Below are 19130 nucleotides of genomic sequence, written 5' to 3'. Positions count from 1 at the left end.
ATTTAAAAAGTGCTCTACTCACATCATACAAGTAATACCAGTATCGACTGATAGCGTGTAAAACTCTCAAAAGAAGAATAACATCTAATGAGGGGTCTTCAAATGTTATATTTTCAGGTGGAGTAGATATGAGGTAAATTTCCAGAGGATTTAACACCGAAGGGCATACACCATCTAGCAGGGAAAAGACAACATCTTAGCAAAACAATTCAATTACAAGTTTTCCCAAGATTTAATTATTAGGAGCCTAGGCAGTATTGGTCATGGCATTCACTTAACTACAACAGTTCAGTTAAACAATTCAATAAATATCTTACTTTTAGTTTTAATATACAACTAAAAATATATGCTTACTATTTTTATACTATGCCTGCTTTAAAAGAAATACTGTAGTGGCAGTAAACATTGTTAAAGTTCTGAAAGGACTGAGAGGAAATTTAACATATAGCAAGGCACCACACTCACCATGCCACAATTCATCATGTTTTTTAGAATTTCTAGGGGAGGTTTTTGTGGGAGCAGTTTGTGCTCTTCCTCTTTTACCCCCAACACAGTCCTTATTACCATCTTCATCCTCTCGCACAGGTTTGTACCTAAAAAGCAAACCAAATTTAAAAATATGTTTTGAAATGTTAACTTACAGGCAAACAAAAACACTTTTAAAGGTGTTAGTTCTCAGGTTTCCAGAACTTTATTTGAATGACAGTTAAAAGCAGAAAGACAAGAAAACTGCACTGGGATATGATCCAGCCTCTGAACCAAAGTATTTCACAGGGGAGAAAAAACATGGACCCTTGGGCTCCATGAACTGGAAGGAGAGAAGGTGAATGTATAAACAAAACCCCAAAGTGATTGAGGTTAGAGTTAGGGTTAGGTTAGGTTTTAGCATTTTTTGGTTGCTATTTTATGTGGTTTTATTTCTTTGATTTTTTCTTTAGCATATTTAAATGTTCAAAAGAAAGAGATTGCTGAACATTAAGATGTTCAGCATAGTCATGTGTCAATGCTTCTTGCAAAGTATGGCCACAGAATACATTCACTTTCACAGCAATCAACTGGGAAAATCAGTTTGAAGTCAACCATTAGTTGTATACTGCACATCTCTACTGTTTGTGGTTAGTTATCTAACACTAAGAACGGTTCCTCCCCATCTAGCAGATGTCATTTAAAATTCCCCATTTCTTGTTCACCAGCTTTACTCAGGAGGTCAAAAGAACATCAGGAGCTAGCAGTGAATTCTTCCTAAGTTTTAAATAACTCAAGCACATCAGGAAATTCAAAGCTACACATTTTTCAAAGGGATAAAAAAGAAGACAGACAGGTATATTCCAAATTTCTTATGTATTTATTTAGTAAACTGGAGAAGTTATTCCTGTATTTCTTGAGGCATCTTACCAAATGGTGTGCGTTTTTGTCCAAATCCCAGCTCTTCCCAGTGGGTTGCTTTCATCATCTGTAGACTCCCTCTCTTCCTCAGCTTGTAAGCTGTACTGCCTGACTGCTTGGTACACAGTCATATTGTATGGCAGCAAGTGATCTCCAATGTAAAACTGCAATCTATGTCTCACATTCCCTGAATTTAAGAATTGAGCAGCCTGAATATAAAAAAAAAAAAAAACAACCATACAAGTTAGGAAACTTATGGGATAGCTTTTCTTTAAGGCCCTCTCCACACTACCCTCCCCGTACTTCCAGAAGAAAAGCTTACCAAAGATTCATCTATTTCCTCATCTGACCCATCATCATCACTATCTTCATCATCTTCTCTAACTCTTCCATAACCTGAGGCAAGAGAGAAGACATCCTCATTTGCTTTTTTTCATTAAAAGGTAACAATGCTTTGGTACTCTGTTATAACTCCTAAAACTTTTAAAACAGTTCCAAAATGTATCCGTTAAAAACAGTAAGATTCAGAACTGCTAGAACAAATTTCAGTATCAACACCTGGCATCAAAACTGCCAAGCTACAGCCCGTGTGACAGTAAAGCAGTAATACTCCTGTTAGTATTTTGACTGAACTGTTTACCAAAGGAAACAGTTTGTCCCAGAAAAGGAAGATTCACTACAGCTTTAATCTCCTCCCTTGTGAGCAAGGTATCTTCATAGGTACCCCTCCATTCATCTTCAGCATAGTCCTCATAGGTTTTTACAGACTCTACACTGACAGCAGGAACTATTCCAAAAAAAGAAAATGCAAGTGACTGTGTAATAAATAAATACCTCTAACTACAAGGTATCTTTCAATGGCTTGTACCAAAGCCAGAGGATCAATCTTCACAGGTCCACCTTTCCACTGTTTCACATTAGCACAGTCTGGATGTCTTTGCAGTTGGCATTTTAATTGATGTGTATTGAAGAATTTTAAAGCTTGGGATCCTCTGTTAAGAGAAAAACTCAAAATAATTTGTGAAAAAAGTTGCTACACAAAGAATCTAATAACCATAATCACATTAAAAATGCAGTAAAATAGGCTTATACATGCATTTACAATTTTACTTCTTCAGAATATTATTTGTCACACTATTTCTCTAAAAATAAGCTAATATGGTCTGGATAAAAAGTTTTCTTCTACAAGGGCACCAGAATCCAAGTTGAACAAAATCTGGAAGTTACATGAATTGAGAGAAAGCCCAGCCTGAGGTCTGATTACGATATGGCCTATACTGACCATCTTTGAAATGTGAAGTAGTTCAGTGGTCAGCTGATGGCACAGGAGATTTAGAGCTGTGCTTATGTGCAGTGCAACAAGGACAGAAACGGGCATGGAAAATGCAAGTATTCATTTAAACGGATTTTTTTCAATAAGGACCCAAAGAGAAAACCTGAAAGCTCCTCTGTTTTTTTCTTGCCAAGAACAGTCTTTATATACATTCCACCTCAAACTATCAATACTCAAGCTAGCTGATTTTATACAACAAGCCTCTTATCTTGGGCTGCTTCTATTTCCAGGTGCTAGTAAAAGACTACCAAAACTTAATGCTTCAAAATCCTCATTGACATAATCCACAGTAAAACTTGCAGTCAAACAATGCTACAAGCACTCTGGCTTCTTGTGTTTCATTCTCTATCAAAAAGAATAGCAGGATTTTGCTTCTATGATTAGCAGCTTTTTAATTTTGGTAGTTATCCCAGTTTTTACAAAAATTATATACATAAGGAAGCATTCTGAGATTACAGAGCACATACTATTTGCAAGAGTCAGTACAGAGACACTAATTTCTTCTAATAAGAAGAATACTGCATTAATTCCCACTGATTTTAAGCTGCACAAAATACGAATACTGAATTTTAATGTTAGTTAGATTAATGCTACAGTGTGATGCTCCAATACAACAAATTAAATGGATGTTGTGTCACCATTAATGAAAAAAAAAACCTATCCACACTACCTTACTACCTGAGACACAGAAGACCCTTGGCATTTCTAACTTTAAAGAAGAGTTTTCAAGAATTCATTTTCGATGTTCCTCCTCTCATGCTGAGCTTTTAGCCAGCACCAAAAAATACTTTCAAAACTTATGTGCAACTGTACTGAAACAAATTCACTGTTATATAATAAATAAAAACCTATGTTGATGTACTGAAGTATAGAAAAGAAACTGTAGAAACAGGTCTTTACTCATTCAGATTTGTTACTTAAAACACAACTACCAAGCTGGATTCCAAATTTATTCTGTATCTGTATCTTTATTCTGTATTAAATTTATTCTGTATCAAATTTATTCTGTATCTGTATTCTTTATTCTGTATCAGGGTAGGCCTACAGCTATTTTAAACTCTATTGACAGCCAAGACTTAATCCACTATCATCCTAGAGAACAGGACCTATATGAATAATGAAGTTAAGCACTGTAATACACTCTGCATTTTAATTACTCTGCTAAAAAACATCAGTGTCCAAGCAACAGGTTGTTTCTTTCCAGTGTCTGTTACGTGGGGACAAGGAAGACATTTGGATTTTTAAAGGGTAAATTTAGAGATTGCATTTAAAGTTTATCTATCACCCCAACTTAAGTGAGACAAGTTTCAAGATGTTAAGCAAGCATTTAGTAAAATATTCCATCTTCCATTGACTAAAAAAACCCAACTGTGTCATTGCTTTTGTTTTTAACAGGGTCAGAAGTTTCCATTACCTCCTCTTGCAATTGTACGTCTATTTGTACTTGTACCTGAGCATTAATCCTTACCTGCTCCCTGTTCCATTTCCACTAGGAAAGTCATGCACTTTAACAGGAAACTGTTCCATCTGACTGAGGCAGTTGTTCATTTTATGGACTAATGCCAACAAAGGTGCATTTTCTAATGGCTCTAATCTTCCAAGGGGCTCTTCTCCAGGAAGCTGAAATACAGTCCAGTCTTTAGTTACCTGCTTGAATTAAAACATCCTAAACAATTTATACTGTAAATTAAAAATCCCTGCTCTCACTGAAAATAGCAGCAGTATCAGGATGAGCAAATTACACAAGTTTATGAAAGACCTGTTTCAAAGAACACACTCTTCTCTCCTGGTTTCAACTGAATAGCCCAACAGATTTTAAGCATTCATCCTTAACCATGAAAAACAAGCTTTTTGGAAGTTTTGTTATCTGCTTTCCTCTCTTCCACTTCAAATTTCTTCCTTTAAAAATGGAACACTAGTTTCTTGCAGTATTTAGTCCTAAGTGATACTATTACTATCCAAATTCTTTCCATATCAGCTTCTTAAAAGACAAACAACTTTAAGTTGTTCAAGACTCAGACAATTGGCCATTTTGGCATTTTTTCCACTGCTGTGTGGAACTTTCTGTAATTACAGGTTGCTCAAAAAAGTTCATGACCTACAAAGACACTGAACAATGTGCAAGTTGCAATGTTATACAACTTAGACATAAACAAAACATTCTTTCTGTATTCCACCTTTAAGATAAGGTCAACACAGAACCTCTCTAGTAGTTTTTTGAGAAAGAAAATTTGAGAGAAAGACAACTAAGAATGCCAAAAAAATAAACAAGGAAACTTACTGGAGAAGAAAAAAATACATGAAGAAATCTTTTCAATCTGATATCCCTGCTAACAGCATCTTTTTCACTTTTAGATGTCAAATAGAGCAGCAGTTGTTTAACAAACCCACTATGCTGGATTTCAAATGAGGAGACGTCAGATTCCGAGACAATGCTACGGATTTCTACAAGGCACTCTGTTCCACCATCCACCTGAAAAATATGAAGAGTGTTTTACTATCCACATTACAGGCTTAAGAAATGCTAGCTTTCTTTCTACTGCATAGAACAGTAAAGAGTGGAGGCAAAAAAGGAAAGTCTGGAATGTATAGTAACTCAATACAAGCAGCAACGCAGGGCAAATAATCTGTGGATAAGCATGTCTCTGTTCAAGGGGAGACCTTACTGGCAGCATCTACATTTTCTCTACTTTGAGAGAAATACAAGGTCCCATTTCCATCTTATGCAAGGTAAAGATAAGCTCCAGGCAGGGGTGCTTTCTGTTTGGAAAAAAAAAGCCACTAACAAAACCCTAACAATTCAGACTGCTGTATGTTTTACGTGACATCTGTATGGGAAAGAGGAGGTGGGAAAGGCTCATATTTTAACAACAGCTCAGATCGAAGCACAGAACACAGTTCAGCTCTTGTGCTTGTTTAGAAGTTACATGTTTGGACCACCTATCAAGGACCACAACTGTCTGAAAAGCAAGGCTGAAGTTCTTGACATGCTACCACATTTACCCCAATCTGTATTTCTTCTATCATTTTAACAAAATGCTGCTTCCATCTCCTTCTCCTCCCAGTCTCAAAGTTCTTACTACAAACGGTATTGTTCTTTAAGAATAAAGTTGATCCCTGACACTTAACTGTGGAACTTTTGAATGTGAAATGCTATGCAAATGACACGTTGCTAGGACTGGTCTTTTATCATAAGTAGTGTGTGTCAGAGCGTACACACTCATTCTAAAAAATTACTCCAAGTCATAATGACTCATAAGTCAAAGCAACAAATGACTGCCCCCCACTCTAAGTAAGTTTGCCACTTCTAACCTGGAGGTTGAGTTGTTCAGTTGCAGTGCAAAGTCTCTGTAATACATTTAGTGCAGGATTGCTTCCATCCATGTTTTCAGAACTAAAGTAATGTTCTACAAATTTATGGGCTTGCTCCTTAATCCAGCCCTTAATTTTTTCTCTGTAAAGAAGCACACAAAAGGCATTTAGCCACACTTAGCATCTGCATACATCAATGTTACAAGTAAATACAGCCTGAGTATTATTTTCTCCATGTTAAACAGCAGTCACAGAAAACCCTTTGCTTTTACTCCAACACCATCAAGTACTTTTCTCTACAGATCACTTCTTGCATTGTTTTTCTCAGGTCTCCAATTTTTCCCCACCATGCAACTTTAAACTATTCAGATGTTATTTTCTCTACCTTAATTTCTTGATTCTTTTCCCAGAATTTTTTTAACTGTGGTTTAGTTCCAACTTGTTTGTAGCTGCTACCTAATCACCTGATCATAGTCAACATCATGTTACAAGTACTGTGATTTTTTTTGTGTGTGTACCTGTTATTGGAAATGGTATCCTTGGAAGCAGCCCGTGCAAGACCACTTACTCCTGCTGTTCGTGCTGGTTCAATATTATTACTGTTGGACTGTGTGCTTAATCTTCCCCATGTTTTAGGATTTAAACTTGCCAAGAAAGATGATTTAGGAGACTGCGTAGTTGTAGGGCTTTTAGCTGGAGGAAGTAAAGACAAAGTTTAAGAGAATCGAGAGGTTTATCACAGCTAGCTCTTTCTGCAGTTTATAAGCTTACTTTAAAAGGAGATAAAAATATTATATGTTCAGAATTATTTACCTTGATTGTCTACTTTGTCATCATCTCTTGGAGGGGAGTATTTTGGTCTCCTTGGCCCTCGTTTTGGCAGTCTTTTTCTCTTTAAAACATCACTCAGTCGTCTGTCCAAATTTCAAAATAAAGTTACTTATTTCCACCCACAAATACATACCCCTCCTCATGCACACACCCCTCCTCAGTTTAAGATACATCTGCCAACTGCTTCCTTGAGAATTAAAGAACAGGTTCCATCCCATAAGAAGAATATTCACTAACTCCATCCAGAAAGAAAGGGTTTTGCTGGCTGTTATCTTTCTAGTATGAGCAGTCAAATACAGCCACAAGTGACACTAAACAGAGGTTTCGCATGATTTTCATGCTTTAATTTGTGTAACCATTTGTTCGTCCATTTATTTGAATATATTTAAAATGAAAAAAAAACTCCACAAATATGTACTAAATAAACACCAACCAACATTGGATATTTGACATGCCTCCCCTGCAAAAGCAGAGAAAACACTTCAACAATTTGTGGCATTTCTACTCATCAATCACTACACTTCACCAAGTTCACAGATTTCAATTCTTGTTTAAAGTGACAAATATGTGACCTTTAAAATAAGAGCAAACTAGTAATTTATTCCTACACTGTATTTTAATTCTACAAGTGTTCAAAATCATTGCCTTCCAACAAAACTTAAGGATAATTTATTTATCATTCTCCAGCAGAAAGGAACCATGCCCCATAGCTCTGAAAGAATCACTGTCCTCAACAGTTAGATGAAACTACAAGCTGTTGCTCTTGACAGTCTCCCAAAACAGAAAATTATTTCATATAATTATGATCTATCAGGTCACTGCTTTTTTCCTCTTTTAAACATTTAATATAAAATGAATCAAAACTACCCATTGAAAAATTCAACACCACTCCAATTTAGTTCTTTAAAGGAAAATACAACAGCGAAATGCAGATGATAATGTGGGCAGCCCTTATCACCCTAGACATTTTTGTTTAAAAATACAATAAGAAAAACCCAAAGCCCCACAAGAAACCACCAAAGCCAGAACGCAGATTACTCTTCAGGAAGGGCACTTACCCTTGTGGGCTCAGATCCAAGGAATCCTCCCGGCTGTGCTGCAAGCTGGGAGAGCCCAAATCTGCAGCTGCGTTGCTGGCAGCAGTGGCTGTCCCAGTACTTATGGTTGTAGTGGTTCCCAGCGTCCCCGATCCATTAGTGCATACTTTTGGGGGGCTTGTTAGCAAAGCCTCAGACTCTGCCAAGTTTTTCACTTGGTGCATCACCCCTTTGAGAAAGAAGAGATCTTTGTTTGGTGGGTTGGTCTGGGGTAGGGGGAGAGGAGGGGGTGGTAGAGATGTGGTGGCAGGAGCAAGGGTGTTCGAAAATGTAGAAGTGAGTGTTACCTGAATCTCTGCTTTGACTATGGCAGTATTTGCTCACCCCACCCATCAATACTAAGCTTTAAAAGCAGTTCAATCTTTTTTTCAAAAGGTTAGTCTACATAGTTTAAAAATAAAACATTAGGGCAGTATGAACAGTAGCTAAAGAAACCCCAAGTGCAAAGACTACTACAAAGACTTCCTGCCAAAGATTCATCCATTTTCTCCACTAAAACTTCCCATGTAATTTCAGTGAGCCATCTTCAGCCTAAGTGAGTACACTAGTATCTAGTAAACCTGTACAAGCTTGCTTCAGATTCTGTAAACACAAACTTGTTTCCTCCAGAGTCTGGGCCAGCTCCTCCCTAGTAGTATTAGCGACATCTTGCAGAGGTCTGCATTTATTATTCAAGAACAATATTCAATTTTTACGGCTTGGGGAAAGTGGACACACATTTTTAAAATACTACATTAAGAGGTGAGGAGAAAAAAGGAACCATGATTTACCTTCTCTTCTGAAGTAAACACTAAAAATGTCAGGTAACTTTTGCATTAAAATCTCTGCCATCTGCAGGGCTCCAACTACTATCTTAAGGTCTTGACTCGACAGCATGGAGGCAATATGACTAAAACAGATAATTTATTAGAATTAGCTTTGCGGTTTTTTGGCTGAGTTTTTCTTTTTAAATCAAGTCAGTTCATCTTGCATACACAGCACTGGAGACTGAAAGCAAACACATTTCATAGTGCTTTTATAAAAGCTATCAATAAAAGGACTGAAACAGTTCTCTTCCTACCTGTATCACTTCTACCAAGTTTTAACACGGCATAAAGAAGAGAGTCTTTTATAAACACAGCGTTCTGGAACTCGATACTGTCTCTGCAAAACTATTTGGTTTATTTTCCAGCTGCATCCTCAGATCCCCAACTTTATGTGCAATGTGTAGGAGAGGTTTCATGAATAAAACTTACCAGTTGAATGCTATTAGTGTCTGTTACTGTTCACATTGTATTACCTCAAAAATTATCTTGCCCTCAGAATTTCATAGGCAAGTTTTAGAAATCAAAAAACCAATAAAGGGTAATATTTGACACTCTTAGTACACACAGCCAGAGGCCAACATAAGTTTCTAGTAAGAATGTCTAGCATTGGCAACTACTGCAAAATCTACGATGCAAAAAAAAAATTCCTGCAGAGCTGGCAGCCTCTTTTTGGAAAATAAGTAAGACTTTTAAAGTATCATTTTCTCCTGAAAAAGATTATTCAAAAAAAGTAATCACATGTTTGAGCTGTAAGCTCAAAATTAGTTCCATTTGCAGCAGTTAAAGAACCCACCTTGAAACAGCATGATTTTTCAGCACATCCTTCAGAAGTTCAGCGTCAGCAAAATAAATTATCCTAAGAATTGCTCTAAGGCACTTGTGTCTAACAGCAGGTCCAGCTGAAGAACTATATACTTCATAAAGAACACCAAACAGTGTTTTGATAAAGGATTTTGCCAGTTCTGGGTCCTCTTTCATTAACTGTGCTCGAGCATCATCCTTCTTCAATTCCGAATGTCCACCTGCGAGAAAGTGCACAACGAATCACTGGACAGACCTTGGCATCTCTGCTCTGATTATTACTTTCTGTTGTTAAAACTAATTCAATTCAGCTCTCAAATTGAGAAGATAAAATTCAAGAACCGGAAGTCAAAGTGAGTAAGAAGGTACAAAACCTCCTTTTTCAAGGAGTTTAATCTTTTTTTCTTTGGTTTTCTTATGTATTTCTGTATAACAGTAAGAAGCCCTCACAGAGTCTTCCTTAAATAAAAGAGATGTACGAATAGAACTGTTTCAGAAATCCCAAGCCAGGAACACCTCCAGCTCCCTCCTAGTTCAATACATTTTCAGGTCCCAGGAGGAGTTTACATGTTAAAAAGCACACATGTCAACAGTACGAGTTTTGTTATGAAATTTTCTTCATTCATGTACATCAGAATAGTTTCATGTTCCACAGAAGATGTAAGAAATTTATTAGGTAAGAAATAAATGGCTGCACAACCCAGCATATATTAGCCACAGCTAGAGAGCCCAGGTGTTTCCTGAGCTGTACTTACTAGTGTTTGTACTGGCTAAAGGATTTGGTTTTCGCTGAATGGCACGAGCTGTTCCAGTATCCTCATTTATTTGCTGCATAGAGTTAAAATCAATAGTATAGACACGCCCAAGCGTAGACAGGCTTATCTCATCCTCACCAACCTGATGAGCTGCCTAAAATCAAGGAAGAATTTAAAGTTAAGAAATACCTAATAAACAGAAAACTATATGGAAGGTGAGGAGAGGGGTAACACAGTAGGAAAAACAGTGACAGAAATTCAATAAGAACAGCAAATAAGTGATTTGGTATGGCTGAACACCAAAATAGTACAATATTACAGCAAGATGTTTGAAGAAACTTGTGTTTCTTACTTAGAAAGATCAAGAGTGGTATTTTTAAAGACAGAGAAAGCACTCAATTCCCTATACAACCGCACGCAGATTTGAAAAGCATCACCACACAAATGTGTGGAATTACTACCTCTATTATTCGACTATCAATCCTGTTATATGGATGCCAGAGACCCCTGTCATCTCGCCATTGCCATATTGCACCATCTGTATTTTGTGCATTTCCTTTCTTTAGCATAGTATCAACAGCAAAGATTCCCTCTTTTGGCAGGCAAGGCATCAGTTCACTGTAAAGAACATTAAAACAGTATTTTACTAGACGTATACAATCAAGTCCATCTAAACTGAAAACTGTTTGCCTTATCTTAATGAAGTTAAGGATTTTAACTTAACAACCACACCCAAAACCTAGGACTGCAAGACTTACCATATAAGAGAAGTTAGTTCATAAAGTTCTTGAGGACTTCGTGGAACAAGGTCAATTTGTTCTTGACAACTCCCATTTGAGGCTCCACAAAGGAGGAAGTGAAGTGTTTCTGCAATATCTATAAAAAATTATTATTGATGAGACTGCCTGTATCAGATACGGATTCCATTTTCTGTTGGACACTACACAGAAGAGATAGTTACTGCCCAAAGCAAACAGAGAGTGGACTATAAGAAAAAGTGTTTCTTTGAACACAAAGAAATGTGTTTGTTCTCAGGTCTGGGGTTTGTGGCTTTTTTGGGTTTGTGGTTTTTTCCTTTAAAAGACCACTAGGGAAGAAATACCACTCAATATACAAGACACAGAAGAAAACAGGGAAAGATACAGGGCAGTTGAAGGGGTCAGTCAAAATTTGTGAGATGGAACAAAGAAAACAAGTGACAACGAAGACATCTCTACAACACTTACTTTATTGTTTTTCCCTAGAGAAAGTACTTAAAAGCACATCACATGGGAACAACTAAGAAAATTATTCAGCTTGTCTTGGAATGAGAATAGTTTGTGCAGCCAATACAGACTCAAAATTAAGTGAGCACTGCAATGACAACAGCTAGAACTAGGAAAAAGGATAAGAACTCCTCTGGATAAAAGCTTTCAACAAGTTTAACTCAATTTTTTATCCCAGAGGGAACAAAGTGAGAGAGAAAAATTGAAAGAACAGAATATTTATATAATCAAGTGCATAGAGGTCCATACTGACTGTAAGCATTAACATGAACAGGCCCCCAAGAACATGGAAGAGTAAGAACTCACTTTGCTTCATAAGCTGGACCGCAAGTGTGGGGCAGTTGGAGCACATCAGGGAGAACATGCGCACCACCATGATGAACATTCCTGAGCTCAGGATAGGAGGTGTCACGACCAAGAGCTGCTGGATATTTGTTAACAAGTCCTTGGAAGCAACCTGCTGCAGCAAGTTCTTCAAGGAGGGAACAACAAAATGGGAAACATTAGTCCTTGAAAGGTGAGCCCTCAAGAGAAACAGGGTGGGTGGAGAAGAAAGCAGAAATGCACCCCCATCCACACTCTTACCTCTTCATGCTGGAAGTTGTCCACTAGCCGTGCAAAGCACAGACAAGTGCTTTCAACAGACTTTTTGTCCTGTTATAAGAAAGCTTTGTTAAAATTGAAATATTTTAAGTTGCATTAGAACATGATGTCACTTTGAGCATTCATAAAATTTCTCCAAAAGGCCCAGTCAAATCACATTTTACAGAACATTACAGCTCTGACTTTTAAACTCACTGACAGCCTAAACTGACCTCCTGACACAGCTGTGCTTCCTACATATTCCCTGGGAATGCACCCCCCACTTGCAACATAAATACCTTTAGGGACCTTTAGAGATTAATAAATTGATCTCTAATAGTCTTTCTGGATTCTGCAAGGAAGAAACAATAGGGAAAAGCTGAAGTAACAGGAGTTATAGGTAATAAGTAGGAGTGAAGGCTACTGTTCTACAGACTACATGAAGCCTGATTTTGGTATTATGCAGCACAGACAACACAGCAAATTCAAAGACACAAGTAAAGATTGCCCTAAAAATAGATCTAGTTAAAAGTTCAATGAAATGCTCAAAAAAGATCACCTGAACATAAAACACTAAACTATAAGGATAGCTGAGCACTGGAAGAGGTTAGCCTGAGGGATTAAGTCTCCCTCCTTGGAGATACTTAAAAACAGAAAAAAAGTCATCTGGATATGCTCCTGGGCAATCTGCTCTAGCTCAACTTGCAAGGAACTAGGACTAGGTAACAGAGCTCTCTTCCAACCTCAACTATTCTGTTAAGAGCTAACTCAAGATTCTTTTCCAGAAAATTTCCACTTCAAAATTTCTTACTTTGGTGAGTTGTAGCTTCTCTTCAAAGATCAGGATCAGTACTTGTCCCTACTACTGGTGAGAATGGTGCTTCCTGTTTCTAGAGTACAAGCTAAAGCTGTCATTTGGCTTCTTAGAAGCTGCCTCAAAGATTCAAGCAGTCTTTCAGCAAGATGATGTAGGCAAAATTAAGAACAGCACAAGAATACACAAAACCATTACCTGGAAGCTTCCAATTAGTTGCATTTGTTAACAAATAAAATATTTCTCCTTTTTCATCTTTTTAACAGGGATCTGCCAACCAAGCTGATCACCAAAAATCTCTTTTGGTGCATCAGTTATTTTAAGTGCTCATTTATAAACACAGCAGCACTGCAGGATATGTAGCCCTTAGGAGCCCCTTGATTTCAGATTCATCACTTACAACTATTGTACAAAAGCAGGAACTTTTTAAAAATGCCATAAAGCACAAAAAACCCACAAAAATTGAAACAGAGGGTGTTCTGATTTAAAGTGGAAGAGAACCTTGCAACCCATCTGTTAAGAAAAAATAAAACCACTAATGCTACTGGACTTCCCCTGACTGATGTCCTTGTTCTTATAAGGACTATAAAACCATTACTCATGCTTTGAGTTAAAGTACCTTATTTGTCTTGTTTTATAAAATGTGACATTTACAGAACCACCGAAGATCCGTATGTACATTGGTATATCACAACCTGACAGTACAGAAGCTTGAAGTCAATCATCACCTTGCAAAGGCAAATAATGCACAGCAAAGAACCAGGTATCTGGAGACATCTCTAAACTGCTTTCAAATCAAAATCAAAATGTTCCATTTTTGTAACAACTTCTTACCTGATGGGTTAATCTTTGTGTTAGCAGTGGCAAAGAGTCTGCCACAAAGTGAAACTCATCAGGTGTTATACTCTGGCAGCAGTTGGCAGCAATAGCTAGTGCATTCCTTTGTGCATTTATACTGAAGAATTCCAGATACAGCAAACAGTCTGCCAACCCACCCTATAACAAAACAAACAAAATTTTTCACTCTCAGTACTGCTGAAGTCGAAGAAAGTTGTTTTCTTATTTCATCTTCACAGAAGATCACCAAGATGTAGAGCTGGCAGAGGCAAACCTGCCTTTTTTTGGTTTTACTTACTGCCTGCAGAATGGCTTTACTGTGCCTGCGTGACAACATCTCCAGGGCTGTAAGCGCCTGCTCTGCCACATCAATGCACTGGATAACTTGCAGCTACAAGAAAACAAAAAGCTTGTATATCAACTTCTAAACTGATTTTCAAAAATAATCACCTTGATTAACACTCAGACATACAGCCTCTACTAAGACACATATGCTAATGAAGCCAGTTCTGACCAAGCCTGACAGTTCAGGACAGCCATGGAGCTACTCCAAGGGACAACAGCTCATTTATTTACACATTTTGTATGTTTGCAACACCAATCAAAGAAAAAGTTCTCAGTGAAAGAGAGCGCTTTTCAGTAAGGGTGGGAGCAAAGATTAAGTCTGGCTTTAGAAGCTCCTCATGCACTTTATATTATCTTGTAAACCATGAAAAGAAACCACTATCTTAGTGGCACTTCCTAATGTTAAAACAAACTATATAATCCCCTCATGCTGTTTTATCACTGTTTTAATTTCATTTTACCTTTTCCAAGAAGACGGGAATTGCATCTACCACTACAGCAGATGACCTGGGAAGTGCTTCCATCATGTATGTTAAGGCCCGACATGCATGATTCATCTATTAAATACACAGATATTTGATTTTAAGTTCTGGTAACAATTTAGTATTTCAAAACCTCCTTAAATATTACAAACTACTTACAATGTCAAAGTTGTGCTCCATCTGCAGCAGTGTTATCTGTTTAAAAAAAAGAAAGTATTGTTTGTTTAGAAAAATGTATCTAGATATCATCATAAAAAGGGTACAAATCACTACTGTAGCTTTTGACTCAGGATTTTGAATGTTAGTAAGAATTCCAAAATAATCACTTCCTATTCTTAAGCTATTAAAAAATTAATAGGACTATCAAAATTTAGCAAAACATCCTCTCAAAACCAAGATAGATATGCACACACAAAGGCGACAACATAAACAGTGATGATTTAATATAATCAAAACATTGATTGAAACATTATATCCTCCAACAGAAATCTGAGATTAAATCTTTACCAAAGCTGGTACAACACTCTTGACTGGAAATCCTCCTAATGTTTCTTCATTTCCCATAACCAACAGCTGGCACATCTCAATCACTGCCTGTAGTTGCTGACTTTCATCAGTGGCTTGGAGACCTTGTAAAAGCTGTTGAGCTTTAGAACCTAGATATCCAGAAAAAAAATTTAGGAAAAAAGGTATTAGAAAGTGTTCAAGGGATGTTATGCTATACTTCTGCCAGAGTGGAAGACCAGAGATAGTTTCCTCTGTATTTGTAGTTTCATTTCCTTTCCCTGTCATAAAAAGGGGGAATAGGGAAGGGAGACAAAAATCTCACTCTTGGCTGCCTTTCCAGTGCAGACTGGTCAGCACAGGGAGTCCGCCACACTGCTCAGCACAGCCATCTTGCCAACCTACAGCAGGTGCCAGAACCCAAACCATCCCACCTTTGTGCAGCAAAGGACATTGCAACATCCCCCAGTTAATACAGCACATGGAGCACCCATGAGACCCCATCCTCTTCTTGGCATGCAGTGTAACAGGCTGCCTCTGGCTCTCCTGGGAAGCCAGACTTGGACTGGAAGGTGCACATCTCATCCAGCTGCATAGCGCAGACCTGGTGCAACAAGTCTAAGGACCCACGTTCTCACTGACACCATGTCTGAAGGAAATCCATTCTGTCCGAAACCTAAGACACTTTTGAAACTAAAACCAATGTAACTTAGAACTGACATGTATTAATTGTTTTAAAGCTAGCTTAAGCATTTGTTTAAAGCTAGCAAAAAACCCAAGGGGGTTGGAGAGGTCTTGTGTTAAGCAGCCCATCATGCAAAAGAAAAAGATAAGGAAGGGGTGAAAAGGCAAGAACCCTCCCTTCCCCACCTAGAAGGGAACATTAAGATGCCCCAAAACAGAAAAGCAAAGAAATATGGCTAAGGCAAATTCTTCTTCCTTAAAGGAAGACAAGCAAATTAAAATTGTTGACAAGTGGTCTAGAACTATCATGACATACAAGTCTCCAACGTGTACAATACTATAATAAACTATGACGCTAATACAAATATTAGATTTACTATTGGCTGAATTCTACTAGTCTGGAAGTGGAAAGAATTAAGTCAAATTAGACAAACTTTGCTTACTAGCTCCACTTCCAATTGTCCTGTGGAAGAGCTGCGACATCCGAGGACCAAGAGGGCCAAACAGGTGAGGAGGAAGACCCCTAGCCTCTAATAGAGCTAAAAGCAAACAGAGGATAACAGCCATTGTCAAAGCTTCTACGTATATTTTTAAAAGCTTAAATTCCGTGATGTTATCATTTAAGACTACTAGAATGTTGATACTTTAAGAGTTATTTAGATGATTGCAGCTACCTCGATTTTGAAAAAACACCAAAAAGATGACCTTAAAGGAACAAATAACAAATTTTTGTTTGTGTCCGAGCAATAAGGTCCTTTATGAAGTCACCCGCTGAGTTTGCATAGCTGTGTGTAATCTCTGTTAAACTGTTTTAAGCCTAGAGCCAGAGCAGCAGATACATCAGGCTGTCATTTCAAATCTGAATTCAAACTACACAGGATAGTTAAGCTTATCTTCATATTTTAAGGACCTGCAGGCACTCCTACAGTGAAAAAAATGGCACTTAAAAACAGGTTCAACAGCTTTATTTGCTGATGAGCAAGAGAGGGAACAACTCTGGTAAGTATTAGTGGGTTTCTTTTTTGATTGATTTTTCAACACTTTACAGTACTGTTACTTAAGCTAAACTAAGTGGGTGATTCTGGTTTTTATTGTAGCAACCATGACTATTGCTGATCAATAAAATAGTAATTAATAGTGAAAACCAATTTAGCCCAATATTTATAATGCATACCTATACTTACTGAGAACTATAAGCAAGTGAACTGATACTGACAGCACTCCCACATTAAATATCCAGTTTAACAAAAACCTGTCATTTGCAAGGGAGATCATGATCTCAGGACCCCCTGCAACGTAGCAGCAAAATCATTAGACCAGTTGCAGGACATGCATACTGAGTTTATACCTGTCATACTCTCTGGTTTTGAGAGACCAAGGCTCCTTTAGCCCAAGCACAAAAGCAAGCATTTTAAGAACATTCAGACTTTTTTGGTCAAAGCTTACAGCAACATGGGTATCAATGACAAGCACAAAAAAAAAAAAAAGTTATCCAGAAGCAGGCAGAATATAGTAGGCCTAACCTACTCTCTAAACTTAAAACATGCTTGCAAAGAGTATTTTCATATTTGAGCTTACACACTTCATAGGACTAAGTTCTCAGTTCTCTCCCCCCCCACCTCCTCCTAGAAAATCATCAGTAGTAGGGTATTACATGCCATTAAATGAATAAAGACACTATCCCACCCCCCCTCCAGATATCCTTGCATCTTTTGTGAATTAAGGCTTGTAAATCCCTACTTCAGAATTACTGTGAACAAACACATTCACAGACAATGAAACAAAATACAGCCTTCCCACTTAAACGTCATACAGAATTTGTGTAGGTATGATTATTTATAGGCTAACAACCAAAAAGGTAAATTAGTGAAAACTTTTATACCTTGTAGTCTTCCCATCTCAGAATCATCTGACTCACTTTCTCCAGAAGTTGTCATACCTACAGCTCCAGCAACAGAACTAGAAGCTAAAGGAACAATAAAAGATTAATACAAATTAGTGTCTTTAAAGCCACAAAACTCACATCTAAAAAAGCTCTGCCATCAAAAGCACACTCTGCATTTAGTGCTGCCACCAGCAAACTCCTGTAAAACTTCCAATTTAAAACAGAGGAGTTTAGAGGACTAGTACTTTCCAAAAGCTGAAAAGAATGGCTTTATCAACACAAGATAATGAAAAAAAAAATACAGCTAAGTCCGTAAAATTAAATTTCAGACATATTCCCCTGTATTCTTAATAAATGTATACTTTTCTTAATGGAGTATTATGCTATACTTAGTTTCCATTACTACTTTCTGTACTAATGTAGCCACCTCTAAGCATAGAATGTTTAATATTTTCTATCATTCAGTATAATCACTGCCATAATTCCTTTGAACTCACTAATTAGGACCAAATGACAAAATTATCATCTAACAGAACTGTGCAAATAACAGCATTCAACTGGTCACAAATTTCTCCAGTAACACATGCTTGCAATTTCAACAGAAAATCCGTAGAGTATTTGAGTAGTTTCAACAGAGCTTTTACAGGTAATGCATGCCTTCCGTATTCCGAACAGCTTGATGTCTTTTCAGTTGATGATATTTATGTAGCATCAGCTGAAGTTACTTTTTTTAAAAGTAGCAGAAGCTTAAAAGCTAACATCTGGATTACTGGATATAGTCTGGATACTACAAAAAAGCATAACAAACACGTACCAGATAGCCAAAAAAATCATACGCTAATATAAGTATCCCTCTCACTGAAAAACCATCCAGCATTATTTTACCACCTTAAACAATTTCTCTTCAGAACTTAATCTATTTGACTATTTTTAAATGCAAAGAATTTTATACTAGCAACTATGCCAAAAATTCTTCAGCTGCAGTTCCTTCTTACCTGCAGCTCCCTGGGGAGGCTCATCTGTCCGTGCAGCTGAAGAGTTAACTCCATCCTGGTTGTTGTCAGGATCAGCCATCTTCTCCTGTCGGCGGGCTTCAGCTGCTCCTCTTTTGCCCAGGCCAGAGCCTCGCCGACTAAAGGTTCAAAAAGCAAAGTTTCAGACCTTGTGAACTAAGGTAAGAGATTTATTAATGTAAGTCTACTAAAGACTACATAATGTTTATGTACATAACTGCCACAACACTGCACAAACGAGCAATTTGTGAAAGAATCAATCTTCATAAAATTATCCAACCTTTCTGTACACTCCCTGCCCCACACCATGGCAGTGATTTGTTTACACTAAGGCATTACAGACAAGTCCTTACATTAAACATTTCAAGACCAGGCAGTCTACTAAAATATAACAGCAA

The 19130-nt window shown here is 37.5% G+C and overlaps 1 protein-coding gene across 14 annotated transcripts in view; it reads right to left on the bottom strand.

The window, feature by feature from the left end:
- The window catches only part of TRIP12 (thyroid hormone receptor interactor 12), an 80083-nt gene that overhangs the window by 13218 nt on the left and 47735 nt on the right, over positions 1-19130 (bottom strand). For 11 of the 14 annotated variants that reach the window (XM_053986510.1, XM_053986507.1, XM_053986511.1 and 8 more), the window contains 26 exons: positions 18715-18851; positions 17717-17800; positions 16278-16373; positions 15154-15302; positions 14806-14841; positions 14626-14721; positions 14118-14210; positions 13817-13978; positions 12172-12240; positions 11893-12058; positions 11080-11197; positions 10783-10939; positions 10322-10475; positions 9559-9787; positions 8730-8848; positions 7921-8128; positions 6845-6945; positions 6550-6724; positions 6032-6173; positions 5001-5192; positions 4188-4339; positions 2221-2393; positions 1709-1782; positions 1396-1595; positions 466-593; positions 23-174 (listed from right to left, as the gene is read on the bottom strand). In XM_053986510.1, the coding sequence (XP_053842485.1) occupies positions 23-174; positions 466-593; positions 1396-1595; positions 1709-1782; positions 2221-2393; positions 4188-4339; positions 5001-5192; positions 6032-6173; positions 6550-6724; positions 6845-6945; positions 7921-8128; positions 8730-8848; positions 9559-9787; positions 10322-10475; positions 10783-10939; positions 11080-11197; positions 11893-12058; positions 12172-12240; positions 13817-13978; positions 14118-14210; positions 14626-14721; positions 14806-14841; positions 15154-15302; positions 16278-16373; positions 17717-17800; positions 18715-18851 (3562 nt within the window). The remainder of the gene's footprint in view (positions 1-22; positions 175-465; positions 594-1395; positions 1596-1708; positions 1783-2220; positions 2394-4187; positions 4340-5000; positions 5193-6031; positions 6174-6549; positions 6725-6844; positions 6946-7920; positions 8129-8729; positions 8849-9558; positions 9788-10321; positions 10476-10782; positions 10940-11079; positions 11198-11892; positions 12059-12171; positions 12241-13816; positions 13979-14117; positions 14211-14625; positions 14722-14805; positions 14842-15153; positions 15303-16277; positions 16374-17716; positions 17801-18714; positions 18852-19130) is intronic. The other 3 variants (XM_053986515.1, XM_053986519.1, XM_053986517.1) reach the window with 2 other exon arrangements.

This window comes from Vidua macroura, chromosome 10 (genome assembly GCF_024509145.1).
Source record: "Vidua macroura isolate BioBank_ID:100142 chromosome 10, ASM2450914v1, whole genome shotgun sequence".
NCBI classification, from domain to species: Eukaryota; Metazoa; Chordata; class Aves; order Passeriformes; family Viduidae; genus Vidua; species Vidua macroura.
The sequence above is the reverse complement of the archived record's forward strand: the minus strand, read 5'-3'. Positions and strand labels throughout refer to the sequence as shown.